Source organism: Phyllobates terribilis, unplaced genomic scaffold, assembly GCF_046119375.1.
Source record: "Phyllobates terribilis strain yellow unplaced genomic scaffold, ASM4611937v1 Scaffold_2__4_contigs__length_985480577, whole genome shotgun sequence".
In the NCBI taxonomy this organism is placed as follows: Eukaryota; Metazoa; Chordata; class Amphibia; order Anura; family Dendrobatidae; genus Phyllobates; species Phyllobates terribilis.
This window is the reverse complement of record NW_027362762.1, coordinates 324,649,773-324,665,104: the sequence shown is the minus strand read 5'-3', so window position 1 is coordinate 324,665,104 and position 15,332 is coordinate 324,649,773. Positions and strand designations below refer to the sequence as shown.

The 15,332-nt window shown below is 46.4% G+C and overlaps 1 protein-coding gene across 1 annotated transcript in view; it reads right to left on the bottom strand.

Annotated features, from left to right (window-relative positions):
• Window positions 1-15,269, bottom strand: part of GRK1 (G protein-coupled receptor kinase 1) — an 88,491-nt gene extending 73,222 nt beyond the window's left edge. Inside the window, exon 1 of the mRNA XM_073670424.1 lies at window positions 14,568-15,269. Coding sequence (XP_073526525.1) covers window positions 14,568-15,269 — 702 coding nt within the window. The remainder of the gene's footprint in view (window positions 1-14,567) is intronic.
• Between the last annotated feature and the right edge of the window lie 63 nt (window positions 15,270-15,332).

Below are 15,332 nucleotides of genomic sequence, written 5' to 3'. Positions count from 1 at the left end.
TTGTATATCTACTTTCTAGCTAGCCTGTGCTCTGTGTCTTGCTCTGTTAGTTTGCTTGGTCTACTGACCTCTATGTTCTATATATTTTGTTTGTTCGTCTGTCTGCTACTATTTCTGTTAGGAGGTGTCCCATATTCCTCCCAGTCCTTAGTACTTGTAGGGATTCCTTCCCCACATCTATAGGTCTCCGTACAGACTAGCTTAGGACTTTAGCAGGTCTGATCGCAGGATCAGGTTCCCTGTTACATCGTAGGGATTAAGCTGAGTTCTATCGTAGGGACAGATCTCCTCTCTTTCCTTAGCTCTGGTAGCAGAACATAACAGTAAGTCCAGCCAGCAAATTCTCTAAGGAAAGATTTTTTCTGTTCCATCATGGTGTCGGTTCAGGATTTGGTTCATCGCCTGCAGGGACTCTCTCTGGAGGTGGCCGAGCTCCGTCAGCACGTGAGTAACTGTCCTGGAGCACATTTCTTGGAGCCTAAGGTATGTTTGCCGGATTTATTTTTTGGTGAACACCGAGAATTTTTTTCATTCAAAAATGCTTGCTTATTGTATTTTCGTTTGAGACCTAAGTCCTCTGGGGATGAATCCCAGCGCGTAGGGTTCATAATCTCACTTTTGCGCAAAGAGCCTCAGGAGTGGGCCTTTTCTTTGCAACCTAGTGATACATGCTTCAGATCAGTGGATAGTTTTTTTTCTGCTTTGGGACTATTATATGATGATCCTGACCGTGTCGCATCAGCTGAGACTGAGTTGAGACGTTTAAAACAAGGATCGAGTAATGTGGAAAAATATTGTACTCATTTCCGTCGTTGGTCTACTCAAACAGGGTGGAACGATTCTGCTCTGAAAAGTCTATTTCTTGCTGGGCTCAGTGAAAGGGTTAAAGACCTGCTAATTGCTTATCCTACACCTGAAGATTTGCAACAGGCTATGCAATTAGCTATACGGGTGGATAGAAGACTGCGTGCAAGGGTTAATGAGAGCAAATCCTCTGCTATGTCAGTTTCTGGTTATGAGAATGTGTGTACTAACAGTGGTGAACCGATGGAGATTGGATCGGTGGCACCTCGCTCTCAAGAAAAAGACCGTCGATTTTTTGAAGGCTTGTGTTTCTATTGCGGAAAATCTGGTCATTTGATTAAAGGCTGTGAGCTTCGTATGAAGAAAGAAAAAAAAATGGTCAGTCATGCCCATATTGCCTGTTTAAATTCCAAGGGTGTATTTTTAGCTGCTTCCACGATTGCTCAGGAAAAATTAATGGAATTTCGGGTGTTTGTCGATTGTGGGTCTACTCTGAATGTTATTGATGGGGGATTCGTGGAAAGACTCAATTTAAAACCTGAACCTTTATCATCCCCCATTGCTGTGGTTTCTGTGGATGGTTCCCCTTTGAAGAATATTACTCTCAAGGTCTGTGAATTTCCTCTCACTATTAATGGTGTTCACCATGAGAAATTGGATTTGGTAGTGTTGAATAACTTGCCTTCTCCAGTAATATTGGGATTGTCCTGGTTAAAATTTCACAATCCTGTACTGGATTGGTCTACCAGTGAAATTAAATCCTGGAGCCATAAATGTTATGACAAGTGTTGTAATGGGCGTATTGCAGCTTTGGATAGGGGAGAATTGCCTGTTCCTATTCAGGATTTTTGGAGAGTTTTTTCTGAGAAGCAATCGCAGGTTTTGCCTCCCCATAGAGACTATGATTGTTCTATTGAATTTGTCCCTGGAGCGACTCTTCCTAAAAGTCGTTTATTTAACCTTACTATTCCTGAGAGGAAGGCTTTGGAGGAATACATACAGACAAGTTTGGCCGCCGGTCACATTAGGCCCTCTAAGTCTCCTGTGGCGGTTGGATTTTTTTTTGTAAAAAAAAAAGGACGGCGGTTTACGTCCTTGTCTGGATTTTCGTGAGATTAACAAAATTACTGTACGCAATCCTTACCCACTGCCATTGATTCCTGATCTGTTTAACCAGTTAATGGGGGCCAAGTGGTTCTCTAAAATTGACCTTAAGGGGGCATACAATCTGTTGCGCATGAAGGAGGGTGACGAATGGAAGACTGCTTTTAACACTCCTGTGGGTCATTTTGAGAATCTGGTTATGCCTTTTGGTCTTACTAATGCTCCTGCATTTTTTCAGAATCTGATTAATGACATCCTTAGACCTTTGATCGGTAAAAATGTGGTTGTGTATTTGGATGACATTTTGATTTATTCGCCGGATCTGGAGTCTCATTGGCGGAGCGTGCGTGAGGTATTACAGTTATTAATGGACAATTCGCTTTTTGCTAAGCTGGAGAAATGTGAGTTCGCTGTACAGAGAATTAGTTTTTTGGGCTACATTATCTCCAGCAAAGGTTTTGAGATGGATCCGGTTAAGGTTCAGGCTGTGCAGGAATGGCCTAGGCCTATTGGTTTGAAATCGATACAGAGGTTTTTGGGTTTCGCCAATTACTATAGAAAATTCATAAAAAAAATTTCTAGTATTGTCAAACCTCTGACTGATCTCACCAGGAAAGGTGCTGATGCGGTTCAGTGGTCTTCTGAGGCCATTGAAGCTTTTGTGTATCTCAAGGAGAGGTTCACCTCTGCTCCCATCCTTATGCAGCCTGATGTTACTAGGCCGTTTTTGGTTGAGGTTGATGCTTCCTCTGTGGGGGTTGGCGCAGTATTGTCTCAGGATAACGGGGATGGATTACATCCCTGTGCCTTTTTTTCAAAAAAATTTTCGGAGACTGAACTGAATTACGATATTGGTAATCGGGAATTATTGGCTATTAAACTCGCATTTGAACACTGGCGCCACTTCTTGGAAGGTGCGGAATTTCCCGTTCAGGTTCTTACGGATCATAAAAATCTGATATATCTTGATGCTGCCAAGCGCCTGAATGCCCGTCAGGCTAGGTGGGCACTGTTTTTCTCGCGGTTTAATTTCTCCGTTACTTATATCCCTGGTACTAAGAATGTTAAGGCGGATGCCTTGTCTCGCAGTTTTTCTCCCATAGTCGGTGCTGAGAAAGAGGAGAACATTTTACAAGAAGGTGTTGTGATAGCTGCTTTGGACTCCGTTTTGGAAAATGAGATTCTTAAAGCACAGGAGAATGCCCCTTCTAACACTCCTCATGGGAGGTTGTTTGTGCCTGGGACCTTTAGGAGAGATTTGTTTGTTGAGTGTCACGAATCTCGGTTGGCAGGTCATCCCGGAATCTCTGAGACCAAGAGACTGGTGGGTCGCAGTTTTTGGTGGCCTGGATGGCAGAAGGAAGTCATTAAGTGGGTGCGTCAATGTACTATATGTGCTAGATCTAAGTCCTCACATACTCCTGCTGCGGGGTTGCTTTGTCCTTTGGAGGTTCCCAGTGCTCCTTGGACACATTTGGCTATGGACTTTATAACTGACCTTCCCCCCTCTGAGGGTTTTACTGTCATCTGGGTGGTCGTGGACCGTTTTAGCAAGATGTGTCACTTGGTTCCTTTCGTCAAACTGCCCTGCGCTAAAACTCTCGCTAAGGCCTTTGTCAAGGAAATTGTCAGACTTCATGGCGTTCCTACTGACATTGTTTCTGATAGGGGTCCTCAGTTCGTGGCTCGTTTTTGGCGTGCCTTTTGTGATAGGTTGGGAGTTCATTTGTCGTTCTCGTCCGGATATCATCCTGAATCTAATGGCCAGACAGAAAGGAAAAACCAGGATGTTGAGCAGTTCTTGCGTTGTTTTGTGGCAGACAATCAAGAGGGGTGATCTGAGTTTCTGCCACTTGCTGAATTTGCTCTGAACAATCATACATCTTCTTCTGCTGGTTGTTCGCCTTTTTTTTGTTGTTCTGGGAGACATCCGTCGTTTGGGTCGTTCTCCAAGTTGGGATCTGCTGTGCCTGAGGAGGAGAATTTTTCCGGTGATTTGGAGAGAGTTTGGACGGATGTGCGTGGTAATCTTCAGGAGGCCAACAGAAAATCTAAAGACTACTTTGATAGGAAACGACAGGAGGTTTTGTTCGCTGTTGGTGACATGGTTTGGTTGTCCTCTAGGAATCTGCGGTTGAGGATTCCTTCAAAGAAATTGGGTCCCAAGTTTGTAGGGCCCTTTAAGGTGCTTCAGGTTGTCAACCAATCTGCTGTTAGGTTGGAGGTTCCTACCTCCTGGAGAATTAATCCGGTATTTCATGTCTCTCTGTTGAAAAAAGCTGTTGTATCGGATTGTGACGCCTCTGCCTCTGTTCCTCCGGTGGTGGAGGACGGGGAATATGAAATTTCTCGCATCCTTAACTCTAGACGGTATAGAGGTAGTTTGCAGTATCTTGTGGCCTGGAAAGGTTTCGGTCCCGAGGATAACTCTTGGGTGAGGTCGGATGATGTTTCCGCGTCCAGACTTATCAGAGCGTTTCACAGGAGATTTCCTGATAAGCCTGGTCCTAGGGGATCCGGAGGATCCTCTTAGAAGGGGGGGTACTGTTAGAACCTTGCTCTTAGGTTTTTTTTCCTTTGCTGGTCACATGACCTTGTTGGCCTATTTAATCCTGCTCCGCCCTTCTGGCTTTGCTGGACTTCATTGTATATCTACTTTCTAGCTAGCCTGTGCTCTGTGTCTTGCTCTGTTAGTTTGCTTGGTCTACTGACCTCTATGTTCTATATATTTTGTTTGTTCGTCTGTCTGCTACTATTTCTGTTAGGAGGTGTCCCATATTCCTCCCAGTCCTTAGTACTTGTAGGGATTCCTTCCCCACATCTATAGGTCTCCGTACAGACTAGTTTAGGACTTTGGCAGGTCTGATCGCAGGATCAGGTTCCGTGTTACATCGTAGGGATTAAGCTGAGTTCTATCGTAGGGACAGATCTCCTCTCTTTCCTTAGCTCTGGTAGCAGAACATAACACCACTGGTGTTTTGTGGAAAAGCACATGTAAGATTCTGCAACAGCCTCTGCTGATACTCCTGCATACATGAATCCCTTTCTATGGCAGAAATTATTTCGGCAAATTTACTTTTGTACCAGGGATCTAAGAGTGTGGCAACCCAGTAGTCGGGATTACTTCGAATTCTGACAATCCAAGGGTCATGTTGCAGGTAGTGCAGCAAGAAGGCACTCATGTGTCTTGCGCATCCAGGAGGACCAAGTCCTTGTTGTGTTGGTAGCGAGGTAAGAATCATGCTTCCTTCCTCTGCCCTCTCCCCCCAACCTCACACAACAGAAATGTGATCAAGGTCTCCCTCATCTCATGAGTCTTACATGCCCATCGCCAGTTCGTCCTCCACTTCTTCCTCGGCTCCTGCACCTTCCTCAACAGTTTGACTGCTGCCATGCGCCCTGGTTAATCCCTCTCCCCCACCCTCCCATGCCTGCCGCCTTGGTGCTGCTGACCGTCTGGACCTTGGAGATGTTATCCCTTCCGCATACGACTCCTCCTCTACTTCCTCCACCTCCTCTTGTCCCACCACCTGACTCTGAATTCTGTTTAACGTGTGCTCCAGCATGTAAATCACTGGAATAGTCATGCTGATAATGGCATCGGCGTCAGCACTAAACATCTTCGTCGCCATTTCAAAACTGTGCAGAAGGGTGTGTGGTGCCCCTGAGGGTTCAGTCGCCACAGAGGTACTGCATCTCACCCAGAGGTGTGGTATCTCACCCTCAGGTAAGGAAGGAGTATGGCTCGGGACCCTAACACCTGCATCCAACACATACCCGCAGTGGGGGTAGGGCGAGATTGCTCCTAAGGGAGAGCACAGTCCCAGGTCCCTAGCTGGCGGGAGGGTCCTATGTAGTGGGTGTGGGTGGAGAAAGAAGCTTAGGGGAGCACATGACAGGGAGAGTGTAAATAGGAAGCCATCTTAGAAAGAGCAAGCCAGTCAGAGGAGGAGAAGTGACAGGAGCAGAGGCTCTGCATGAGCTCTGCTCCGGAGGCAGGCCTAGCCTGGGAGGCCCAGGACTGAAGGAGAGAAGAGAGGAGTGGGAGCAGGAAGGCTTCAGGAACCGAAGGGACCCTAGGGGAACGGGCCGTGCAGAAGGCCACCCGTACGCCCGCTGCTACCAGGAGGTAGAGGGGTCAGGCCAAATAAGGGGAACCGGTCCCTCAACTAGCGGAGAAACAGCAAGGCTCAACTAGAAACCGGAGGCTGCAGCATTTCATGTACTGCAGGCCAAACTCCACACCAGTCTCACTAAGAAGGTAGCCACATAGGACCCAGGGGACGGAACATACGTCGCACGCCAAGGCCCGAGGATACCGGATAGAAGTGTCACTGGGTGTGAGGTGCAGGGAGAAGGCCAGAGAAAGGACTCACAGAAGGGGGTCCTGCTAAGTACTCTGGAGCTATCTGGGGGTGGACTGAGCCCCTCACTGAGTACACACAGCACGACAGGGGAGATTGCTCTGGTACCTGTAATCTGGACTGCAACAACTGTGAGTAAAGATCTTGGGACTGCATCACACGGACTCTGTGTTCATTACTGACTCCCTGCACTACAACCACCATCATCCACACACACTGCCCTGAAGCTATACTCTTCCTGTGGGGAGTAATAATACCATTGCTGCAAAACCACCAGCTTCAGAGGACTGTTCCGCAGCGGCGGCCCCTTTGGCCGCACTCCACAGGTGGCGTAGTCGGACATTATAAAACCCATATATACAAATTACCCTTGGATTGACCACCCTGGGTCACGGACCGGGTCACCGCCACAGTGACTACAACCCCCAGCGTCTACCGGCCCGGCTCCGGGTACTCCACGGCCCAGGGGGTGTGTCAACTTCATAGGTCCCTGATCTGAGACCACTCCGGCAGCGTGATTTGCCCCACCTCTGGATCTCGTTGGCCCAGGCTATATGTCAGAACGTATTGCACCAGGGCTTGTCGGTGCTGCCACAGTCGCTGCAACATGTGCAGAGTTGAATTCCACCGTGTTGGCACATCGCATTTCAGCCGGTGAACTGGCAGGCCCAACGACTTCTGTAGAGATGTAAGTCGTTGAGCTGCGGGATGTGAACGGCGGAAGTGAGCACTCAGCGACCGTGCCCTCTGCAGAAGGCCATCTAGTCCGGGATAGTGGGCTAAAAATTGCTGGACAACCAGGTTCAACTTGTGAGCCATTCAAGGCACATGTGTGACATTGCCCCGGCGAAGGGCCGCACCCAGGTTTGCAGCATTGTCGCACACGGCCTTCCCTGGTTGCAGGTCCAGTGGAGACAACCATTCATGAAACTGGATCTCCAGAGCTGACCACAACTTCTCAGCTGTGTGACTCACATTTCCCAGACATTTCAAAGTAAACACCACCTGATGCTGTTGAGCCCTGCTGCCAGCATAGTAAGGAGGTGTGCAGGATTCCTTCTGCACAGTTAGAAAGCGGGTGGCATTACCAGACAGGCTTTGGGTGCAGGTGGAGGTCCGAGAGGAGGTTGAGGAGGCAGAAGCAGTGGAGGATCTTCTAGATAAAGAGGATTGATGTACAACTCGTGGGGACGGCAAGACTTGGACAGCAGCCCCTTGTCCTGCTGTCACCATAGTTACCCAGTGCCCAGTCAGCGATATGTAACACCCCTATCCATGCCTACTCGCCCAAGTGTCTGTGGTGAAATGCACCCTGTCACACACAGAGTTTCTAAAAGAAGCGGTGATGTTGTGTGCGACATGCTGGTGGAGCGCAGGCACACCTTTCTTTGAGAAGTAGTGCCGACTGGGCATCTGGTACTGGGGCACTGCGACGGACATAAGGTCTCGAAAATCCTCTGTGTCCACCAGGCGGAAAGGCAGCATTTCTGTAGCCAACAGCTTGCAGATGGTGAAATTCAACCTCTTAGCTTTCTCATGGCTAGGAGGAAATGGTCTTTTACTTGTCCACATCTGAGGGACCGAGGGCTGGCTGTTGTGCTTAGACGGGGTTTAGTAGGGTGTCCCCAGCAAACTTGCCAGTCTATGAGGAAGATACAGGCAGAAAAGTTAGGTTGCCTTGATCCAAAGGTGGTGCTCTCGATGTCGGAGAGCGCTCAACACCAGCTGGTGTTTCAACTTCCAAATGAAATGATGACCTGCCAATCACACTGGCTGTTGCGGGTAAAGAGGTGGCAGGTCTGTGTCCAAAAACATGTGTGACTGCTGTCCCCCCAGTCACAGAGGATGAAGAGGCCGCGGATGCACAAGATGGGGCAGACGGTGGTTGGCCCGGCCCGCTAGGCCGCATTGTAGCACAGTGAGCTTCCCACTGCAACTTATGCTTCATATCCATGTGACGGTACATGCATGAAGTACTCAAACTATGGATTTTTTGGCCTCTACTTAGCTTTTGGTGATAAATATTACAGATAACACGAGTTGGGTCATCCTTATCGATCTGAAAAAATGCCCAGGCTATGCAAGGCTTAGAGCCCATGCGACCTGAAGAGCCACTACGACTTGTGGTCAGAGGCAGAGTTGTGGTTGAGGATGCAGTTGTTGACGTGCTTCCAGTACTCCGTCTCTGTCCAGGAAGGCGCAACCTAACCTCGTCATCAATAGCATCTGTGATGCCCAGCTGCGCTTGGTATCACAGATCCTAGAAGAGTGCATTGATGGAATCCTCCACAAGAGGCCCCCATAAACATTCACACATCTCCACCTTCCACCTCAGACCAGCAGAGAGAGTCCGTTAGGGATATAAATAGGGAAGGTGGAGCTAGGCAGTTCAGTTCCTCTGAAGAGTTCCTGCAGTAGAGAAGCCTAAGAGAGGTCAGTCTGCAGTGGAGCTCAGTCTAGTCTAGAGAACTCAGTTAATAGTTCAGCAGTGGAGCACGAGGCTCCTGTTAGCTAGATTCAGAGAGCCCAGTTAGAGCTTAAGGTGTGCCGGCGCCATAAGATCGGTGAAGTGCGGCAAGCTGCCGTTAGTGTGCATAGCCTAGTGAGGGCCCGGGTAGGCCGAAGGCGAGTGGAGAGTTAGTACTTAGGGGGCAGAGGAGCTTAACCAGCTCACCCCGAAGCTTTTACCGGACACCGGATCCGAGCTTACCGGGATCTCTATGACCCAGTAAGGCATAACCGGAATCCCTGGAGAACTACAAGTCCCAGGATCGCTAAGGTGCTGATACGTAACAGAGCCAGGAGATGCTTAGGCCCCGCATACTGGGAGCGTGAACTCCAAGACAAGGCCCTACCACAAGGTCAGCCAGCGCAGGACAGAGACAAAGTTAGGCCTAGCTCCAGGCAGGTCAGAAACTTACTACGCAGAGGCAAGAAACAGGAGACCCTACACCCACTCAATGGGGAGGATCCTGATATGCACCCTTCACCCTACAGTGCTCCGGGATGTGCCTGAATTTCCACCAGTAAAAGGTACTGAAGTGACTACCGTGTCCGTTCCCGTTCTTGCTCTGACCCAGCTGGGTCTCGCTTGTTCTGCATTCCCCCTGCATAACTTTTTCTGGGGCCTAGCTCTACCTGTGGGGAGCTATACCATCGAGCTGCCTTATCACCGGCCTCAGTGGACTGCTGCAGCGCTGGTGCTTCTCACCAGATACCACAGTGGCGTCACGAACTCTTATAAAATGAACAATTATCCACACTTTTAAAGAGTGACCCCAGGGTACGGGCTCGGGAGCCGACCACCGCGACATCCCCAAGGCCAGGCAAAGGCCCGGGTACCGAATCATCCCCATCCCCTGGGCTAGTCACATCCTCCTCCACCTCCTCTGCTGACCTCATCGACTGGCTGACTGTGGGTTGACAGTAAGTGGGATCTCCAACCTCGTCATCATCACCCTGTGTGTTCTCACACCCGTCGTCTTCAGAGCCAACCTCTTCCTGCCCTGACAAAAAAGTCAAGTTGTCGCTCCAATCAGGTGTTTGAGTCTCATCATCGTCTTCATCATTGTCTCCACCAACAGGAGTTACAGTTTGGGAACGAGGGTCTACATTATGCTCAGAACCTTCTTCATCTGGTCCTGGATCCGACTCATAAAGATTCTGGGCATCAGTGCAGATCATTTCCTCGTCTGGATTAACAGAAGCTCTGGAGCAGACCTCCGTTTCCCAGGCTATAGTATGAGTAAACAGCTGTGCAGACTCAACCATCTGTGTTACCCCATACTCAGACCGGCAGCTGGAGACTTGGGAGCTGTGAGGAAGCAAGTGCGATTGGGGTGACACCTCTGAGGACTGGAGTATTTGTGATGTTGAAGTTGAGGTGGAGGAGAGCCCACTTGAAGGAGCACTTGATATCCGTTGAAGCACCTGCTGTTTTTGTGCCTCATCTGGAATTTGTAGCGATGGGCGTGTCCGTAAGAAAGGGATCGTATCACATTGTCCACGAAAAGAAGTAGACATCTTAGTTTGGCTGGAAGATAGTCTTTCTTCTGCAGATGTTACTCCCCCCCCCCCCCCCCACCGCGGGGGGGCTCGACCCATCAGCGGACAGGCACCAGTATTGGGAGAGGGGGGCTGGCCGTCAGGGTCCACCGTGGCTCTGGCACAAACCCGGCGACACGGATGTCGCACGGGCAGGAACGGACTGGCCGTGTCGGCTTGGCACTCCAGCGTAGTCCCTCTGCCCGCTCGCGCCCGTAACCTCAAAGGGATGCGCAAGCGGCTTTTCTTCCCAGGGCTGTTCTCCGCCCAGCAGGAACGTGGGGGAGCTCAGGTTGGCCTTCCACTGTACTCCCTTACCTCCCTCGCCCTCTTTCCTTCTTCCGTTCTCCATCTAACCCCTCAGCTCTGTGGTGTCCGCTCTCCCTCCAGCTCTCTCGTTCTCACAGGTGGACTACCGCGTGTATTCGCACTGTGGTGAATCTTTTGGGCCCAGGCATAAGAAGTTGTCGAGGTAATGGATAATATGTGCCCCCTTAGAAACGTCCATTACAACCCATTCGAGGAAGCAACTAAACGCCTCAAATAGTGAGCAGGATCTGGAGCACCCCATGGGCAAACAGCGATCTCTATAGTATGCTCCTTCCCAGAAGCAGCCCAATAGGTGGACACTATTCGGAGGCACAGGTAGTAAGTAACCGGAACGCCGCATCAATGTCTGTTTTGGCCATTAGGGTGACCCTTCCCAACTTCTTGATCCGCCTGATTGCCTTGTCAAAGGATGTACAGTATATACTACTGTACTTGGTTCCGCGTCGATGTTGTCGTTAACGGACCTGCCCCTTGGATATGACAAATGGTGGATTAGTCCGAATGTATTGGGTTCCGTTTTTGGCACAACTCACAACGGGGATACCACTACGTCTTGTAAGGAAAGTGTTCTGAATGATACCGCCATTCTACCTAAAGATATTTCTTTTTTTAATTTTCTTGTCACGACGTCTGGGTAGGCTGATTTTAGATTTTTACTCCAGCCATTCTTGATTTTAGAAGGGCATGACATGCCTATATCTGTGTCTCCCCCTCCTTTTACTCCTCCACCTCTTTTCTTTTCGCATGACTATATGTACTTGTCACTTTTCCATGTGTTAGTTATGTCTTCTGAGCAGTTTGTCAGCTTTTGGACACCTTTGAAGTGTTTTCTATGTGTTTTCTATGTGTTTCTATGTGTTTTTGTTTGCCTGCCATTGGTTTTAACGGTGTTCGAAGGTGTTCGACGAACAGTTCGACGAACAGTTCGGCAAACATACGGGTGTTCGACGAGCCGAACACTACGGGGGTGGCACAACACTAGACCGGAAGATAACAGAAGAGAGGGAGAGATTGAAGATTTTAGTTAGGTGAGTAGTAACGACTGGAAAGAGAGACTGGAGTAGGTGAAGGAATGGGGTCAGTAATGCATGTAGTAAGTCGAGAAAAAGAAAGGAGCCTGGAGATTTCTTCTTCTGTGATCGGGTCAAATGTGGAAAGTGAGCCAGAGGAGATGTGGGGAGGGATGGGCATGGCACTTGGTGGCTGTGAGCTGATTTCCTGATGGATATTTTCTATTTTCTCTTTAAAGTAGGAAGCCAGATCATCAGCACAATGTTCATGATAAGGGCCTGCGCTTTAGGACTGAGGAAAGAGTGAAAGGTGTTGAAGTGTTTTTTTGAGTTGATGGATAGTGAGGAGATGAGGGTGGTGAAGTAGGCTTGTTTGGCGAGGTAAAGGCCAGAGTTATAGGTTCTTAACATAAATTTATAGTGGATAAAGTTTTCTGGTGTGCAAGTTTTCCTCCATAGGTGTTCAGCACTCCTAGAGCATCGCTGGAGAAATCGAGTTTGCGGTGTGAGCAAGGGCTGTTTTACTCTGTGTTTGGAGGTTCTGAGGGTGAGGGGCGCTACTTGGTCCAGGGTGCTTCTGAGGGTGTTGTTGCAGTGATATACAGAACATATATGGAATATATGGAACAACTTTGCATCACAAATAATGAGCAGGGCTTGCTGTTCATGAGTTGTATTATTTAAAACTACTGAAACATTAACCCCTTTCTGCAAATGGATGTAATCGTAAGTCCAGACTGCAGGTCATTTCCTGCACTCGGGAGTATGGTTATATTTGATGGACCGTCGGGTCGTAGGAGTTGTGCCTGTGCCATCAACAACAGGAGCCGGTTGTTACACACAGCCAGGCTCCTACTGCAAGTCCTGAGGCTGTACATAGTGTTGATCCCAGCACTTTAACCCCTCATATGCTATTGTCAGTATTGACAGCTGCATGTGAGGAATCAAAGGGAGAACACTCCCTTTGTCAGCCCTTTGGCACCACCTCAGCGGGATCCTAGGGTGCAAATCGCCTGACAATGGCCTCCCTGTCTGCTATAATCATCAGGCAATCAGATAACAATGGGGGCGGGACCTATTTGACTAACTGTCAGTCAAAGACTGTGGAGATAATGAATTGCAATATATCAGTAATACAGTATATACAGTGGTGGCCAAAAGTATTGGCACTCCTGCAATTCTGTCAGATAATATTCAGTTTCTTCCTGAAAATGATTGCAATCACAAATTCTTTGGTATTATTATCTTCATTTAATTTGTCTTCAATGAAAAAAAACACAAAAAGAATTGTCCTAAAGCCAAATTGGATACAATTCCACACCAAACCTAAAAAAGGGGGTGGATAAAAGTATTGGCACTGTTTGAAAAATCATGTGATGCTTCTCTAATTTGTGTAATTAACAGCACCTGTAACTTACCTGTGGCACCTAACAGGTGTTGGCAATAACTAAATCACACTTGCAGCCAGCTAACATGGATTAAAGTTGACTCAACCTCTGTCCTGTATCCTTGTGTGTACCACATTGAGCATGGAGAAAAGAAAGAAGTTTAGGATTCTTGCAATATGGTGACCAAAAAGAAAGTGATTTTTTTTTTAAGTGTTTTTTTTTGTGTGAAAAAGTAGTAAAACATAAAAAAAGTTATAAAGTGGATATCAATATAGTCATATTGACCCCCAGAATAACATTAACTTAATTAATGTCAATTATACTGGATGGTGAACTTTGTAAAAAAAAAATGTAAAAACATCTCCAGATTTAATGTTTTTGCTCTTGCCTGCTACTGAATTAAACAGCGATCAAAAAGCAGTATGTACCAAAAAGCAGTAGTAGTTAAAACTATACACAAAAAAACAAGTCTTCATATAGCTCATACAGCTCTATTTACAGTAAAATAAAAAAGTTCTGGATGTCAGAATATGGTGTCCAAAAAATAAGATTTTTTTTCAAAGTAATTTCTTGTGCAAAAATAGCAAAAAAAAAAAAAACTATATAACTTTTCTATTGCCATGATCGCATTGACCCACAGAATAAATATAACATAATACATAATTATGAATGGTCATTGGTGTTTAAAATAGAATCAACAAAAAATAGAATTGCTAGCTTTTTGTTCTTTTTGACTCCGAATATTTTAAGAAAAACTAACCAAAAAGTCACATGTACCACAAAACAGCACTAATGTAAACTACAGCTTATTCCACAACAAATAAGTTCTCATACAGGACTGCTGATGTAAAATTGTGAAAATTATGCCACCCTAAATGGCTACCCCAAAATAAAAAAAAATTTTTAAAGAGCATTTTAATGAAACAATAATTTGGTATTGCCGTATTCATACTGACCCACAGAATAAAGTTAACACTTTATTTATGTAGCATGACACATAGCGTAAAATTAAAAATGCAAAAAAAAGTTGCAAAATTGTTGTTTTGTTTATATTCCATCCCATGACGCTTATTAGTAAGTGATATGAACTCCAAAATGATGCCACTGAGAAAAACAAATCCCAAAAAAACAAGCCCTCATACATCTATATTGCAGGGAAAAAAAAGTTATGGTTTCTGGAACGCAACAATAAAAAAGTAAAAAAAATGGTCTGACAATGATCAAAACTGGCTGTGACGTCAAGGGGTTAAAATGTTGATCAGCGTGGTAAATTGTCATCGCAAATCAATTATATAAATGAATTAGATTAACTTGAATATATATATTAAAAGGAAAATATTTATGAAAAAAGAAAATATTTAGGTAAATGTAATTAACTATCCAACAGTGAAGCCTGTCAAGTAATCTGCTCATGTAACCCTTAGCCAATCACAGCACTGCAAAATGAATGTCTTTAAATCTGTTAGCGTTTCAAAAGCAATAAGTGGATCACATTCACTAATAATGAGTAATCACATGCTTACATCAAATCCCTTTCTCTTCTTCAAGCGTTTCTTGTTGAGTTTCTTACAAGCATACATTTTACCAGTTGCCCTCATTTGGGAAGCTGACACTTCCCCAAATCCACCTTTTCCAAGAATTCGAAAGTCCATAAACCAGTCCGATCCAACAGGCTGAGTTTCTAGCCATTTCCATTGAAGGAATCTTGAAAAGTATTTGCTTTCCTTGTATTGTTGAAATGCATTTTCCCTTAAATAACTTGAGGTAGAATGAAGCAGTGGTTCAAAAAGCTCATCGGGGACCTTACTGCATTCCTCCACCGCCTGCGCAATAGCCTTTGCTTCTAAATAGTAACAAAAATACTTAGAATGGGTGTCAAGATATTTGCTGATAATGTTCTTGGCTTTCTGCAAACGATCATCCTCCTCCGCAGTATCATATTCCTCAATATCAATCCAGATCTCCAATGCAGGAACAAAGTGATCTACTGTTCCCAAAAACTCCTGGAACAGCTTTTTGCCAATGGGCTGCTTTTCACAAATATTCTCATATTCCAAGTCAAGCTGATTTTTCAGATGTTCACACTCTGAGAGTGGAGGTAGCTTAAGTTTGGCACGGAATTTCTTGTTCCGAGTAATTTGAGGAGTGAAGCCCCCATCAAAGCTGCCACGTGCAGTAATAAATGCAGAATTGGCTACCACTGTTTCCAGTGCTCCAAAATCCATCTTTGATTGATTAGTCTCCTGAACCAAACATGAACCACTTGGCAGCTACAGAAAGAAAATCTT